The following is a 17,672-nucleotide window of genomic DNA, read 5'->3' on the forward strand; positions in this document are numbered from 1 at the left end:
ATCTATCTCTGTCTGCCTGTCTGTCTGTGTCTGCCTGTCTGTCTGTCTACCTACTTATCTATCTACCTATCTCTCATTCTGCCTCAGTCTATCTATCTTTCTATCTATCTATCATTTTGCTTCAGTCTATCTATATATCTATCATTTTGCCTCAGTCTGTCTATCTTATTCTGCCTCAGTCTATCTATCTATCTGCCTCAGTCTATATATCTATCTGCCTCGGTCTATATATCTATCTGCCTCATTGTATTTACCAATCAATCAGTCTATCTATCTACTCCAGTCTTACCTCAGTCTGTCTATCGATCTGCCCCAGTCTACCTCAGTCCATCTATCTGCCCCAGTCTGCCTCAGTCTACCTCAGTCTATCTATCTACCCCAGTCTGCCTCAGTCTACCTCAGTCTATCTATCTACCCCAGTCTGCCTCAGTCTACCTCAGTCGATCTATCTATCTGCCTCAGTCTACCTCAGTCTATCTATCTGCCCCAGTCTGCCTCAGTCTACCTCAGTCTATCTATCTATCTGCCTCAGTCTACCTCAGTCTATCTATCTATCTGCCTCAGTCTACCTCAGTCTATCTATCTATCTGTCCCAATCTGCCTCAGTTTTTTTATCTGTCCCAGTCTACCTCAGTCTATCTATCTATCTGCCCCAGTCTACCTCAGTCTACCCATCTATCTGCCCCAGTCTACCTCAGTCTACCCATCTATCTGCCCCAGTCTACCTCAGTCTGTCTATCTATCTGTCCCAGTCTACCTCAGTCTATCTATCTATCTGTCCCAGTCTATCTATCGATCTCTCTATCTACACGGACAGGTTAACTTAGTGGCGCCTTGGGACACCCTCTCAGCTAACTTAAGAACACTAAGTTACCCACCGACACACTGCACCTCTCTCTCTCTCTCTCTCTCTCTCTCTCTCTCTCTCTCTCTCTCTCTCTCTCGTACTTTTGTCTTGTGTGGACTGACAACAAATAAGCATCGGAAGCAAATAGATAGATAGATAAATGGAGAGAGAGAGAGAGAGAGAGAGAGAGAGAGAGAGAGAGACAGACAGACAGACAGACGGACAGACAGACAGACGGACAGACAGACGGACAGAGAGAGAGAGAGAGAGAGAGAGAGAGAGAGAGAGAGAGAGAGAGAGACAGACAGACAGACAGACAGACAGACATACCTGATTAAGGCGTCTGAATAGATAGATAGATAGATAGAAATAGACAGATATACTGATAGATAAAATGCTCCGCGTATCGTATTTTTGGAGAAAAATGTGTCTTAGAAATTAAATCGCTTAACTGGAGTCGACAGGTAAGAATTTTGTGCCTAATTTTCGATCCTTTATTTATGGAAATCAAACTTAGCGCCAAAAAACTGTGTACAGAACGTGAACTGAACGTAATCAATACCGTCTTTCTTGGTAGTTTGTTAGTCTGTTGGGGTTGGTTTCGTTAGAGTAAAGGAGAAGACAGAAAAAGTAGAGATCAAACTTAGCGCCAAAACACTGTGTACAGAACGTGAACTGAACCTAATCAATACCGTCTTTCTTGGTAGCAGTGTCGGGGTCGTGGAGTGATGGCGTCGGGAGTGGATGAGAGTCACGCTGCTGAGCACTTCACCGCCGTGGATTATGCTCTGTTTAGTCTCATGCTGGCGGTGTCGGTCGGTATCGGGGTGTGGACAGCCTACAGGAGTCGCGGCAAGGAGTCCACGCAGGAGTACTTGATGGGCAGCGGCGCCATGACACCCTTCCCTGTGGCACTCTCTCTCCTTGGTGGCATCATCTCGGCTATATCTGTACTAGGTTAGTCTCTCTCTCTCTCTCTCTCTCTCTCTCTCTCTCTCTCTCTCTCTCTCTCTCTCTCTCTCGTCAGGGTTCACTGTTCAATAAGAAGAGTGATGCAGTAAATTCCTATACATTCTTCCATAGACAGTAAAATAACATGATATTCAAACAAGTCATAGCAGAATATTCATGGCTAAAACTGAAGGAGTAAACATTTCTCCTAGTCAGTTTCTAATTTTCCATCCCCTCCACTCTGTCCCTCCATCTCATCCTTGGTCTCCCCCTCCTCCTCTCCCCCTTCACCTCACTCTCACTCTTCTAGTTAGTCTCTAATTCTCCATCCTCTCCACTTCATCCCTTCATCTCATCCTTGGTCTCCCTCTCCCCTTCCTTCTCACTCACATAAACTCTTCTAGTCAGTCTCCCATTCTCTCAAAGTATTTCCCTAAACCCATTTCAATCCCATCCCTATTTTTCTTCAGGGAATCCCACTGAAGTGTACTTATATGGGACACAAATAGTGGTCACTCTGCTGGGCGTGGTGTTGGGCAGCATCGTCACCCATCAGCTCACCCTTCCACTCTTCTACAACCTGCGTCTTGTGTCCATTAGTCAGGTCAGTGTTTGGCCTCCACTCTTTTCACTCTACCTGGGTGTAAACTTGACATTTCCTTTTCTAACTTGGTCTAAAATGCCGTACTCTTTTCTAACTTGGTCTAAAATGCCGTACTCTTTTCTAACTTGGTCTAAAATTGTCATTCTCTTTTCTAAACTTGTTTAAAATGCCATACTTTTCACTAAGTTGGTCTAAATTGCCATACTCTTTTACAACCTGGATGAGGGAACTTTGGCCTGAGTGGCCACCGTGGCAGTTCAAACGGTCTGGATCGCTACTGTGTCAGTGGAAGCAGTCTGTTTGAGGTAGCTGGCACCCAGTTGATGATGGCTTTGTCTCCTCTTACGCTGTGGTCTGGGGAGGTCGCCCCTCTTTCTATGATGTGGCTGCTGCTGGGTACCACAACCTGTCTAGGTACTGTGGTGAAGAGTTAATATCCCGGTGAGCTTGGCACTAAACTGGATGGCAGGGTTGTGAGGCAGGCACAAAATGGTGTGGCTCTGTTGACCTGCGTCTTCTCACTTGGCATCCTCTGCAGGCACTGAGAGCGCCTCACATGCCATGCATGGTTCCTACTATCATAGCCTGGGCATTTGGTGGCTATTTCGTTGTTATTCTCCTATTTCAGGCAATTCTGTATAACTGTATCATTTACAACTTCGTGAGAGCCCAGTAAACTCCCGGCTTTGTGATGTTGCACCTGCGGCTGCGGTTCAAGTTGAGAGTAGTGCACGAATCACAAAGACGTAATCATGGTGCAGGTATTAAGGACCTGCATTATAAAAGCTGAGTGCACGAAAATGTAAACAAGCCTTCAGTTTGGACTTACTGGGGGAACACTTGTTATTACTGTTAAATGTGATCGGCCTAAATCCCACACAACTTCATGAAGTAAAAATAAAAAATAAAAAAAAAGTTCAAGCATGTTACTGTACAGACACACAAGTATCTTCCAAACAGTGACGAAGACATAACGGAAATATCGACCCATCTGAAACACACACTAGTACCGATAGGGTTTTTCACTGCATTTCGCCAGTTTTTTTTTTTTTTTTTTTTTTGAGAGAGAGAACTGGGAAGACAGTTGCTTCTTTGACTGTACATGATCTTTAAATGTTTGAGAAATTCCTGTAAATAATAATAATACTAAAAAAAACTCAGTTTCAATAATATGGTCATGTATGCTCACTAAACTCACGCCATTGTGTTGGGGGTACTTGGAGATGGGATGCAACCTGGAAGCATTGCAAGATTAAACACAGTAAAAGTTATATTTGTCTTCGTAGTGGTGATTTCCTTCGTATGACGTACTCTCTTAGTTTTCCTTAGAGGCAGATTGCTGAATTTAAATTATTAAGAAGGTGTGCCAATAATGGGATTAACTGGGGTAAATTGCCTCACTTGCGTTTGATATATCTCCCATAATCTGAATATATTGTTGGAGATAGGAAAGATGATGATGATGATGATGATGATGATAATAATAATAATAACAATAATAATAACAATAATAATAATAATAATAATAATAATAATAATAATGATAATTAAAATGCTAGGAATAGTGACTGAGGGCAATATGACACCCCCGGGAGGAGCCTACGGAGGGGCAGACAGAGCGCAACCTGACCACGGGCGACAGGGACATAAGTCCGCCCGGGCCTCGTGCCCCTATGACCCGGAACTCGTCCGCCGTCACCATAGCAGGGAAAGGAGACTACCGGTACCTTGTGGGAGAGCTGACCCTCAACAGGATCGGGGTGGAGCTATTACTCTAGCTCCAGGCAGCACCACAGCGACGGCTGGTAGCCACGCCCTTTTTGAGATGGCCTGCAGCCGCTCACCCCTTCTTCAGGAGACGGCCGGTAGCCACTTCCGCCTTCGTCAGAAAATGGCCGGTAGCTGCTCCGAAGGTGCCCTTGAGATGGCCAGTAGCAGCTCACCCCTCCTTCAGGAGATGGCCAGTAGCCACTCATGCCTTCGTCAGGAGATGGCCAGTAGCAACTCCTCCGCATGGGCCTCGGTCAGTAGCCGTGCCTCAGCAACAGCCAGAAGCCACGCCCCTAAAAGGCCACAGCCAGCAGCCAGGCCCTACGGCAGGAGACGGCCAGCAGCCGCTGCTCCGTCAGGTGCTGCCACACCCCCACGAAGTGACATCCTCCAGGAGGAGGGTCCCAGTCCTGAGGACCTGTGGAGAGGCCCTGTGCTATCCCCAGGGTTGTACTCCACCCAGCTGGCTCCAGAGTGACCCTACCTGATGGACTCCAGTGATGACCGATGCCACAGCTTACTCCTGACGGTGTCCCTGATGGCAGGAGACCTCAGCCACTGGGCCCCCAAGGCCGCCCCCAGGACCCACGGGCAAGGCCTCTTCCCACCCCAATGCAGATGACCCTCGTTCTCTGTCCTGCACCTATGTGAGTGCTTCAGGAGGCTGTTCGGCCCCAGCTTTGAGGGCCGCACTCCAACTCTCAGCCCTGACAGTGCAGGGCCCTACGCTACCCCTAGCCCCAGATGAGAGAGGACGCCCCTATGAGTGATCCCATGGCCGCTGGACACAGATGCCACAGGCGAAGCTCAGCCCCCATCAGGAGTTGCGCAGTGAGTCCTCCTGCCACCCCCCACTAACCACACCACCAACCCACCAACAGTGAGTGAGAGTGAAGAGTGCAGTGGCAGTGTAGTAGTGACTGGAATATCGGGCAGTGTATCATCCAAGGGCTAGTAATGTGTGATAATTATGATTTGGGTAAACAGTGACATACAGTAGTGCACCAACTTTCGCTACAGCAGGATTCGCGGAATCCACTTTCGCGGCATGCACCAAATATTCCCTAACTTCCACTTTCGCTTGAAAAAATTCGATTTTCGCGCACAAATTTTGGGTTTGGGACAATATTTTGAACTTCGAATTTCCTGCACCACCCGCCCGCAACCCACCGCCATCTTGAATGACGTCATGTCAACACTCTGTCCACCCATTCCCGCCATTGTGTACGAGCGTGCTAGCTCCATTGTGTTGGATTCTCACGGTTCAATGGCCTCTACTATACCTGGTAGTGTGGGGAAAGGGCCTGGTGGTGTGGGGGGAGAGCCTGGTGGTGTGGGGGGAGGGCCGGGAGGCAGTGGTGGTGATAAAAAGTGGCCGAGACATTCAAAGTCGGGAGGAAAGGCCAAGGCCAAGGCCATAGAGGAGCTTAACCTGGATGAAGATTTCGATGGATTTGTTCAAGAGAACCTAGCACAAAGGGAAATTCAGCACAGAGTGGAAGTGTTGCATCAAGTTGCGTCTGAGGAGGCAGAGAGAGAGAGTGGTAGCGAGGCAGCAAGAGGTGGCACCAATACGTCTGGCGTGGCTAAATAAGCCCGCCACGCGCCTCGGATACTTACCCCCAACATCCATTAAACACCTCAACCTGGTCTCTGTGGTATGTTTCTCCTCATATAATGTGTACTGTACCGTTTTATTGTTTGTATCTCACAATGCAATGTACAATAGTGATTTGATGTACTGTATTGCAAGTGAAAATGAAAATCTGATGTTACTTTAGGATAACCGGGAACCAATTAGCCTTTTTGCCATAAAGACAATGCCCCAACTTTCGCTAATTCCACTTTCGCGCATTATTTTTGGACCCAATTAGGCGCGAAAATTGGTGCCCCACTGTAGTTTAGTGTAAGAAGAGAGATCTAATAAGGGTGCAGTGATTTCAGTGAACATGAGACTCGGCCATCATATTGTAATTCCTCTGCACTGCAAGACCAGTGGTATAATTGCCCAACGTAAATACAGTTTATATTTCCCTCTAAGTGATAGTGATCTATTACCCTGCCCAAAATACTACAAACACTATTCAGTGTGCCATTCACCTGCTATCCTGAACTATTGTCTAAATAGTATCCTGTGCAATACTATGATACTAGTACATGACTTATAATTACCCAGATTCCTGTTGTTGTGACATATACCTGTTCCATGTATAGAATTAGTCAATACACGTGTAAGGCTGTTGCCTTGAGTTTTTGTGTCCTGCCTCTCTCTTATTTGTCTAAGATCCGGTCTAGAAAGAGAACGCAGCTGCACACTAGACGTTCAAGGGACGGGAAGCTGACCATTAAGCACCTAGCATAACACTGGTGAACAGCGGCGGATCTTGACCCAGGCATACGAGAGAGGCATTCAGGAAATACTGGCAAAATGGCAACCAAACCTCACATGCGATTGCCTAAATTTGACCCAGAATGGTACGATGTCCACACGTATCTGGTGATTATTAAGAAATTGCTAGATATTGGGTTTGAGGACGACAAACAAAAAATATCAGTAACACTCCCACTACTGGGCAAAACGACGCCAAATATCATGCCAAAAATAATCCTGGGGCTCACATGGCAAAACTTCATGAAGCTCGTGATCAAAGCCATCACACCCTCATTAGGAAGATTAATTGTGCTATCCCAGTTGCATAGCCTGACATAAGATGGCAATTTGGATGATACCTTAATCCAAGCCAGGCGCCTGGTTACTGCCGCTTACCCGGAGGCGGATGACGAAACCCGGGAACAGCTCATTTTTAACACACTTATCAGGATCCTCCCCAGTTTCATCAAAAAAGATTTTATAATACTTGACCCTATGGAAGACCTGGATAAAGATATCCAAGTAACAAGGCACCTTCTAGCCATCCACTCCACCCCTCAGCACACCACTCCACCCCTCAGCACATCGTCTCCCACGAATATCATCGCGATTGACTCGTGGGAATTTTCTGCTTGCAGCCAGGAATGTCCCATTCACGACATTCACAAGCAGCTAACAGCTGCCCAGCACAGAAGAACGACCCAAGAACCCCTACAAGCCTCCCCACCATACGCCAATTGCCCCGAGCCTAAGAGAAACAAAGCCCGAAGAAAAAGGCACAGAAGGCGCCCCCCCATCGCCCCTGCACCCACCTATACTGACGGAGGCCACCTCACATCCCCCCCCCCCAGTCTATGACAGGGGGAAATGGCACGTTTCCTTTTGTTCTCCTCCCTGTATCTCTTCTCTTGTCTTTTACTGTCCTCTCTCTGTAACCTACCCTCATCCACCTCCTTTTTCTCTATCACCTCCTCTACCCCACCCCCAACCTCACCATCCCCATTTACTCCCAGCTCATCCCGAATAACCTCCCCAGATGACTCACCACTCGCCACATCCCTCACCTTAGCTCCCGCCACACCACCACTGTTGCCTATACAACCACCCCCAACCAAGCCACCACGGTTCCAACACCGCACACCTCCCGCCACCACCCCCACACCTGCACCATCCCCTTGCTTCACACCCACCGTCCACCTCACACCGTGAGCACAGGACCCTGTCACCACCCAAGCCACCCTACCACCAAACACCGAGATGGTGCCACAAGACCGCGCTCCCTCCTCACCGCCTGCACCTCACCCCACCAGACACACCACCTCACCATTGCCTAATATTCTTTTCCACAGCCAGCCTCCCACCTCCTGACCTCGAGCCCCTTCGCCCTCCACACTTAACGCCACCTCACCACCGTTACCCACCTCCAGTACCAGAGCACCCTCACACCCCCACGCACCACCCACCTCAAACCCCATTGCCTCGCCCACGCCCTCCATCAGAGAGCCACCCAAAACTACCCCACCCCTTCGCACCACCTCCATCGCCATGCCATATGCAGGCAAAGCACCAAAGGGGCACACACCCACTTCACCACCCACTTCCACCCTAAAACCCGCCATCAACCACTCTGGCCGCCTTTCACACCCACCCGCAAGATATACCACCACCTCCCCAACCCCAACACCACTTTCCACACCGGCAACCACCACTGCCAACCCTCCCGCTAACTCCTACACTGCCACATCTCACCCTCACCTTCTCTACCTGCCTCCCCCTCCCCATCTCCTCCCACCCCACCCCCCAGCACACTGCATCACACTTCACCTGAGGACACACCAACGCCACCCAGCTCAAACCTCTCCCCCACCCCCTCCCCGCCACCCTCTCCATCCCCCATGCCCACCATCATGTGTTCTGCCCACGCATCAACCACTTCCTCACCCATGCAGACTCCACCCCACCCACCACTCACCACCACCCCCAGCCCCGTTGCCATCCCTCCACCCCCACGCACTCCACCTGCCTCCCCATCTCCCACGCCCATCGCCACATGTCCCGCCCACAGACCAACCTCTCCTCCACCCACCCACAGTTCACCCTGTCCACATCCCATCACCACTCCCAGCTCCACCACTGCACCACCGTCCCCATGCACCCCACCCACCTCCCCACCACCCTCAACTCCACCACACTGCCCACACACACCCATCCCATGACCCACACCCACCTTAAAGACCACCATCACACGCTCAAGCTGCCTTTACAGCCCACCCACCTGATATACCCCCACGCCTACACCACCCACCTCACCACAACACCACACTACCCCTCCTAACACAAGTTCCACCACAGTCCTGCTACACCAAGCCCAAATCCTGGCTACCACCACTCCCCAGAGACATCACGCCACATTGCCCCATCATAAAACCACAAGCTCTCCGGTGATCTCGAACATTCAACACGGCTCTGTAGTGGGGACAAGACCTACCAACATGAGAATCCGACGAGCCATATGGTCGCCTCCCTACGGACACAAACATCGCGTCCATGGCCTCCTCCTCCTCCAACTCTTCCGCACCACCACCGACACGTCCACTCTCTTCGTCATCTGCGACACCCAGCCATCACAGCATGGAACGCCCTCCTGCAACATCTCCAACCCATGAACCACACCAACAACACCAAAGTCTATCACCTCCAGTCATGGGGATGTGACTTTTTCCCCGACAACGGTGGTAAAATGCCAGGAATAATAACTGAGGGCAACATGACACCCCTGGGAGGAGCCTATGGAGGGGCAGACAAAACACGACCTGTCCCCAGGCGACAGGGACATAAGTCTGCCCAGGCTGCACGCCCCTATGACCCAGAACTTGTCCGCTGCCACCACAGCAGGAAAAGGAGACTACCTTGCGGGCGAGCTGATCCTCGACAGGATTGGGGTGGAGCTATTCCTCTAGCTCCAGGCAGCACCCCAGCGATGGCCAGTAACCGTGCCCTTTTTGAGATGGCCTGCAGCCGCTCACCCCTTCTTCAGGAGATGGCTAGTAGCCGCTCCTGCCTTCATCAGGAGACGGCCGGTAGCCGCTCTGAAGGTGCCCTTGTAATGGCCAGTAGCTGCTCACCACTCCCTCAGGAGATGGTCGGTAACCACTCCCGCCTTCGTCAGGAGATGGCCAGTAGCCACTCCGAAGGTGCCCCTGAGATGGGCGGTAGCCACTCACCCCTCCTTCAGGAGACGGCCAGTAGCCACTCCCTCACACGGGCCACAGCCAGTAACCGGGCCTCAGCGACGGCCAGAAGCTGCACCCCTAAAACACCACCGCCAGCAGCTGGGCTCTATGGCATGAGATGGCCAGCAGCTGCTCCTGCATCAGGTGCTGCCACACCCCCACGACGTGACATCCTCCAGGAGGAGGGACCCAGTCCCGAGGACCTGTGGAGTGGCCCTGTGCTATCCCCAGGATTGTACTCCACCCAGCCACCTCCAGAGGGACCCTACCTGACAGACTCTGATGATGACTGATGCTGCAGCTCACTCCTGATGGCACCCCCGACGGCAGAAAATCGCAGCCACCGGGTCCCTGAGGCCGCCCTCATGACCCACGGGCGAGGTCTCTCCCCACCCCGATGCAGACGACCCTCGTCCTCCATCCAGTGCCTAAGTGAGTGCTTCAGGAGGCTGTTTGGCCCCATCCCTGAGGGCCGAACTCCAACTCCAAGCCCTGACAGTGCAGGGCCCTTCACTGCTCACAGGCCTGGATGAGAAAGGATGCCCCTCTGAGTGATCCCGTGGCCGCTGGACACAGAGACCACAGGCGGGACTCAGCCTCCATCAGGAGTTGTGCTGAGTCCTCCCGCTACCCCCCACTAACCACGCCGCCACCCCACCAACATTGAGTGACAGTGAAGAGTGCAGTGACAGTGTAATGGTGACTGGAATATCGGGCAGTGTATCATCTAAGGGAACGTAACTCCAAGGCCTAATAATGTGATAATTATGATTTGGGCAAACAGTGACACAGTGAGAGTAAGAAGAAAGATCTAATAAGAGTGCAGTGATCTCAGTGAACATGAGACTCGGCCTTCATAGTGTAATTCTTCTGCACTGCAAGACCAGTGAAATAATTGCCCAGCCTAAATACAGTTTATATTTCCCTCCAAGTGACAGTGATCTATTTCTCTGCCCAAAATACTACAAATACTATTTAGTGTGCCATTCACCTGTTATCCTGAACTATTGTCTAAATAGTATCCTGTGCGATACTACGATACTAGTACATGACTTATAATTACCCAGATTCCTGTTGTTGTGACATTTACCTGTTCCACGTATAGAATTAGTCAATACACGTGTAAGGTTGTTGCCTTGAGTTTTTGTGTCCTGCCTCTCTCTTATTTGTCTAAGCTCCGGTCTAGAAAGAGAACCCAGCTGCACACTAGGCGTTCAAGGGACGGGAAGCTGACCCTTAAACACCTAGCATAATAATAATAATAATAATAATAATATCATCATCCAATCCTACATCGCCCCATGAGGAGCGTAGAAGCCCGGGGCAAGGCAAGTTGGTCCTGGCATTTAAGATGAGAGTGACCAGCCTCACTCATCCCTGAGTATCATTACGTGAGCAATATATCCCAACCTCCCCTTGGATATAAACCTTCACCGGCTCAATCCGATTGGAGCGCCGTAATTACTCACTAAACCACCAGGCACCAAAATTTGGTTATATGATTACCACCCAGCGTAGTAAATTGTTTCCTGGTGTACAGGAAACCATTTGGCTTGTCACTCAGTGTAGAGTCACCCACAGGCAGAAGGAAGAGGAAACAATGAAGGAATGAAAGACAGAAGAAGAAGTGTAAAGTCACCCGTAGGTAGAAGCACGAGGAAAGAATGAAGGAAAGAAAGACAGAAGAGGATGGAAGGAAAGAAGGATGGAGGAGAGGAATGGGCAGACATCCGAGAGCAGCACTACATCGTGTGAGTGGATGGTGAGTGCCCCCACGTACCGCAGATGATAATAATAATAATAATAATAATAATAATAATAATAATAATACTATCACCACCTCTACCACCACCAGCACCATCACCACCACCAATACTATTACTACTGCTGCTACTACTACTACTACTACTACTACTAGTAGTAGTACTACTACTACTACTAATGATGATAATAATAGTAATAATAATAATAATAATAATAATAATAATAATAACAATAATAATGCTAAAAAAATACCACAATCCACTTTATAAAGCTCATGCCTTTTTTCTGTGTCACAGTACCTGGAGTTGCGGTTCAAGTCGAGGGCAGTGCGTCTCCTTGGAACCATGTGTCAGCTCGCTGATATGTTGATGTTTATGGGGGTGTGTCTCTACGCGCCCTCCCTGGCTCTCTCCACCGTCACCAGTCTCTCTGTTCTTGGTTCCATCGTGCTTATGGGGCTCGTGTGCACCTTCTACATCTCTGTGGTGAGTTGCAAGGCGGGAACCAGTCAGGCAGTCTCAGTGTTCGGCCACACTTGCTCGAAACATGTGATCGACGAGATGAAACGAAGCACTGGGTTAGGTCTGCTTCAGTGTCCGAGTCTGAGCGTTGGACGGACCAGGATCCTTAGGTCCTCCCGTCGATCACATGTTTGGTGCAAGTATGGCTGTGCCCATCGATCAGATTAGGGCAATTCAAATATCAGATCCATCTTAATTTTGGTCCAACCCAATCCGTTCACCTAAATTCGGTTCATTTGGGGTCATGCAAATTAAATTCAGACAGGTTTATCAGTGCAGTTGGGCCTGTCTCATCCATTTGGCCTTGTTATGTGAAGTTAGGTTAGGAAGGTCATGCTCAGTTAAATCCATTCGTCTACTTAGTCTCCTTTAGGTCATGCAGATCTCCGTGGGTCCTTCACATTCATTCCCATTTAGATTAGCTCATGTCAGGTCAGGTTTCCTACTGAAACTACTTCCACTACTTCTGTGAACTGGAGAACCATCAACAAGAATCATTCACCCTTTGAGAGATATTCAAACGCTAGTCCTATATTATTAACACAGGAAAGAATACTGAAGCCTCATCTTATTCTCTTATGTAATCCAGAAATCAGACATTGTATTTTGCCTATATAGAAAAAAAAACTTGAAAAAAATGTATAATAGTCTAATTATATAAGTTTTGTCAGCACAGAGAGCGACTTGGAGAGCACCTTGATCTTCACTAAATGCTCCTTGCTTGAAAATGAGTCGGTAACGTGAAATACACAAGGGAAATAGGATGGATGAAAATGATTGTACCTGTTACGCCTTTCAAACCAAGGACTCATTTTTCGTGTCGGTATATCAGTCTTTACGGAATTATACGCAGGTTAGGTGGTTTCTCTCTCTCTCTCTCTCTCTCTCTCTCTCTCTCTCTCTCTCTCTCAATTGGAGGGGTTAGATGTAGCCTTCATTAATTCCTTCGTTCTATCCAAAGTAAAAAAAAAAAAATAATAATAATAATAAAATCGTTCGTAGCTATCAAGAATAACTACAAAAGACGTCAGCGTAAGGAAGGGGTTAAGTGAGAGGGAGATGTAGTCTGTATTGTCGTTAGGTAAGGAGTCTCCCTAACACCTCTTCCTTAGTGATTAATTTTTGGATGTGAATGGTTAATATCCTTTTGTACGTTATTTATGCAGAGTATGACTATGTTTGAAGGATTTACATAACGCAAAAGAGGACAGTGAGAAGTACTAATCAAAATAAATCGCTTGGGAAAAGGCGTTAGGGAGCTTCCTTAACTGACGGGGCTGTGTGGTTGCAGGGTGGTGTGAGGGCCGTGGTGTATACTGATGTGATGCAAACGCTGCTCATGTTCGGCGGGGTGCTGGTCGTGGTCATCATCTGCTGCCAGGAAATTGGTCTTGTCAATGTCTGGACCATAGCTGACCAGGGCTCCAGGATAGAGTTCTTCAAGTGAGTCACCGTTACTTCGGCGCAAATTCCAAATGACGGAAAGCGCCAGAATCTGCAATGGGAGTACCGTTTGATTCTTGTGATAGGGGAAATGTTTGTATTTTAACCGTAATGCACAAAACTCTGTGTGTGTGTGTGTGTGTGTGTGTGTGTGTGTGTGTGTGTGTGTGTGTGTGTGTTGAGAGGAGATAATATGGTATACGTTTAATTTCTATCTATCTATCTATCTATAGCCCGACGCCCTAATCCCGCAAAGGGTGGCCGCAGACAAAACGCCTCCAAGTCACTCTGTCACCCATCATTTGACTCCCCTCCCCCCAACTCACCCCCCCCTCCCTCATATACCTCTCAACTCCATCCCTCCACCTCATCCTCGGTCTACCCCTCCCTCTCCCTCCCTCCACCTCACCCACATACACCCTCTTAGTCAGTCTTTCACTCTCCATCCTCTCCACATGTCCAAACCACCTCAGTGTATTTCTCCTAATCTTTTCAACCACATCCACATCTACCCCACAACGTTCCTTCACTTCTTCATTCGTCAACCTGTCCCTCCATGTCACTCCACATGCTCCTCTCAAGTAACTCATTTCCACTGCTCTCACTCTTGACTTGTTCCCCTCTTGCAAGGTCCACGCCTCGCTTCCATACGTCAGGGTAGGGATCACAATACCATCATGCAGAGACTTCTTAACTTCCATACTCACTTCCCTATTTCTCATCACTGCTTTCAGCATGCCTACAACCTTCCTTCCCTGCTGTACCCTTTCACGCACTTCATCCCCCAAAGTTCCATCCTTACTCATCACACTACCCAAGTACTTGAATGCACTCACATTCTCCATATCCTCACCATCCAACCTCACTGCACACTCTGTGACTTCATTCCTCTCAAACACCATAACTTTACTTTTGTTTACATTAACTTTCAGCTTCCTCCTCCTACACACTGTCCCAAATTCATTCACCAAACCTTGCAACTCCCATTCATCTTCACTCAACAATACTGTATCATCAGCAAACAGCAACACCGGAAGCTTCCAAATCTCACCCTCATTCGTTAGGGCCACCCCACATCCACTGCCCTACCTTGTACCTCCTTTACGACCCCATCCATATATATATTAAACAGCCATGGAGACATTACACACCCCTGTTTCAGTCCCACATTGAGATCAAAGAACTCACTCAGCTCACCATCCACTCCCACCGTAGCCCTAGCTCCCTCGTACATACTCTTCACAGCACTCAACAATTTCCCCTCCCACTCCATATATTCTTAATACCTTCCACATACCTTTCCTATCTATTCTGTCATAAGCTTTCTCCAAGTCCATGAAGGCAGCGTACACTTTCCTTCCCTTCTCTAGATACTTCTCCACTAAACATCTTAGAACAAATATCTGATCTACACACCCTTTTCCCTTCCTAAATCCCCCTTGTTCTTCTCCAACTAGCTCCTCTGTCATATGCCTAACCCTATCAATGAGTATTCTACCATATATTTTACCAGTCACACTAAGAAGGCAAATACCCCTATGGTTACCACATACTTCTCTCTCCCCTTTTCCTTTGTACAGAGGAACAATTATACCTGATTTCCAGTCCTCTGGAACCCTTCCCTCTTCCCAAGCCAATCTACACAACTTCCATATCCACTCCACAACAATCTCACCCCCATACCTAAGCATTTCACCACATACTCCATCAATTCCTGGGGCCTTTCCCAGCTTAATCTTCTTCATCGCTTCCACTACTTCCGACCTACTGATCTCTTCCTCCCTCCTCTCATCTCTTCTTCTCCCAGCCATTCCCCAACCACTTATACTCACACTGCTCTCACTCTCTACATTCAACAAATCCTCAAAGTGCTCCTTCCATCTCCTCAATTTCTCTCTCTCTTCTCTACCAACAATCTATTATTCCTATCTTTCACTCCCCTACTATTTCCCCTTTCACACATCCTTACTTTCTTTACCTCCTTCCAAAACAATTTCTTACTCTCCCTCCATTTCACACTCAGATTCCTCCCAAACTCTTCATCCACTTTCTTCTTACTCTCCTTCACCAGTCTCTTAACCTCCCTTCTCCTGCTCACATATACCTCTCTCTTCTCTCTCTCATCTTCTCCCCTACCTCTACTCGCCAACCATTCACCATATGCCTTATTCTTTTGTTCCACAGCTCGTTTCACCTCATCATTCCACCATGCTGTCCCTTGCACACCCTTGCATCTCCTCCTCACTCCACAAACAACCTCACACGCTGTGCTTATCTCTTCCGTGAATATCTTACATACGTCTTCCACCCCTTCCATCTGCTTCAATAAAAACAATTTACTGTCATTTTGCACACATATATAATAAAGCCCATTTATTCGAGTCATCTTCATAAAATTCAGCGTGACTGAAATCATAAAAGAAAAAATAACCATAAAGTCATACAGGTAAGAGTTAACGTTAGAGTCGGCTTTATAATATTCAACGACACTGAAATAATGAGAAAAATATAAATGACCATACAGTAACAGGCCACACTACAGCCTCCTGTTTCTGCCATAGCATGAACACAAGTCCTTTCGTGCGCCACACCTTCTGGTCGACCACCGTGCTTGGCTTCTACTTCACCATGGACACCATTGGCATCAACCAGCCCAGCTACCAGAGATTTGCTTCCATCGGCAACCTCGCTATGGCACAAAGGTTAGATGGCCTTGTTTACATCTCTCTATCCATCGGTCCATCTACCTTCCTATTTATATTGAAGGGAGACTAACTGGTTGTAATATTTTTAGAAAGATGCTTAGAAGTGTTATAGATACGAAAGCAGTTAGAGGTGATGGTGGAAGTTCATTGATCATAAGACTGTGGTATAAAAAAAAAAAAAAGCTGCGAGGAACGTGGTGGATAGAGAGGAAGGGGACAACGGGAATGACAAGTAGCGAAGTTTAAAGCGAAAGCAGTGAGGTGAGTACTGAGGGAAAAGATGAGTTAAAGTCAGTGAATTAGGAACAAATGGATCTGGAAAACGTGTGGAGCTGATGAAGGGAGTGTGTGGTTAGGAATGCAAGGGTAGCAAGGAGTAAGAAAGGTTCAATTTGGTGGGATGCCTATGTTGAATGGGCAGTGGGGGAAAATGGGAGACGAGAGTGGATACAAGACAGTCAAATGAATGAAGGGAATATGCTGAGGGTAAGAAGGGTGTGTGGATATCCGTAGAGAGGACAGGCAGAACAAAACTGCTTGACCCCACTACATTCTCATGGAGTTGCATATTGAGGAGTGAGTGTGGACACATTGCATATTTAAGTATTCAGATTAATTTATGTTAAAATTCATAGCAGACTTCATGTGCATATAAAAATCCTCAAGGTAAGGGCTGAAAACACAGAATTCACATGAACTGTACAAATACTGGTCCAGCATAACACTGCTTAATCCATGTATCGTCCCAACACTAAACAAGAACTATCATTTGTAGTGCTCAGAAGATCAGTGCTTCAACTCACTACAGGGTACTTCACTGACATACACTCACCAATGTTGAATTTAAATGGACCTCGTAAGCCTCTTGTTTTTACTACAGGTTGGTCATCTCTTGCTGTGGGTGTATGGCTGTTGTGGGGTCTGTTGTACTACTCTGTTAGTACATCAAATAATTTTTATGTTTTTACCACATGTTTGTCATCGCTTTTGCTGTGGGTGTGTGGTTGTTAAAAGTTATCTGCTGGTACCATTTAATCCTTAATTTACGTGTTTTTCCCACAGGTTGGTCATCTCTTTTGCCGTGGGTGTGTGGCTGCTGTGGGGAATGTTCTACTTCTCCGGCCTGGCTGCCTATGCTGCCTTCAGTGACTGCGATCCCTTGGCATCAGGCAGGATACAGAAACCCGACCAGGTGATCCCTTACCTGGTCATGCAGAAGTTGGGTCACCTCACTGGCGTTCCTGGGGTCTTTGTGGCAGCTGTCTATGGCGGCGCCCTTAGGTGGGTGATGTAGTGGTTCTTCCTTTTCTTATCAGCAGCCATTATCATCACCCACATCCTTTATCATCACTCACATCAATCATCACTATCCACTATCATCACTTACATCTTTGATCATCACTGTCCTTTATCATCACTCTCACATCGTTTATCTTCACTCTTACATCCATCAGCGCTATCCT

The 17,672-nt window shown here is 47.9% G+C and overlaps 1 protein-coding gene across 1 annotated transcript in view; it reads left to right on the forward strand.

Annotated features, from left to right (window-relative positions):
* Window positions 1-1,575: 1,575 nt before the first annotated feature.
* The window catches only part of LOC145399293 (sodium-coupled monocarboxylate transporter 1-like), a 33,786-nt gene continuing 17,689 nt past the window's right edge, over window positions 1,576-17,672 (forward strand). Inside the window, exons 1-6 of the mRNA XM_080271963.1 lie at window positions 1,576-1,804; window positions 2,269-2,402; window positions 11,837-12,025; window positions 13,353-13,504; window positions 16,066-16,206; window positions 17,272-17,490. Of these exons, the coding sequence (XP_080128089.1) occupies window positions 1,576-1,804; window positions 2,269-2,402; window positions 11,837-12,025; window positions 13,353-13,504; window positions 16,066-16,206; window positions 17,272-17,490 (1,064 nt within the window). The remainder of the gene's footprint in view (window positions 1,805-2,268; window positions 2,403-11,836; window positions 12,026-13,352; window positions 13,505-16,065; window positions 16,207-17,271; window positions 17,491-17,672) is intronic.

The sequence above is a fragment of the Coenobita brevimanus genome, chromosome 48 (genome assembly GCF_032717465.1).
Source record: "Coenobita brevimanus isolate Jiangsu-jjx chromosome 48, ASM3271746v2, whole genome shotgun sequence".
Taxonomy (NCBI): Eukaryota; Metazoa; Arthropoda; class Malacostraca; order Decapoda; family Coenobitidae; genus Coenobita; species Coenobita brevimanus.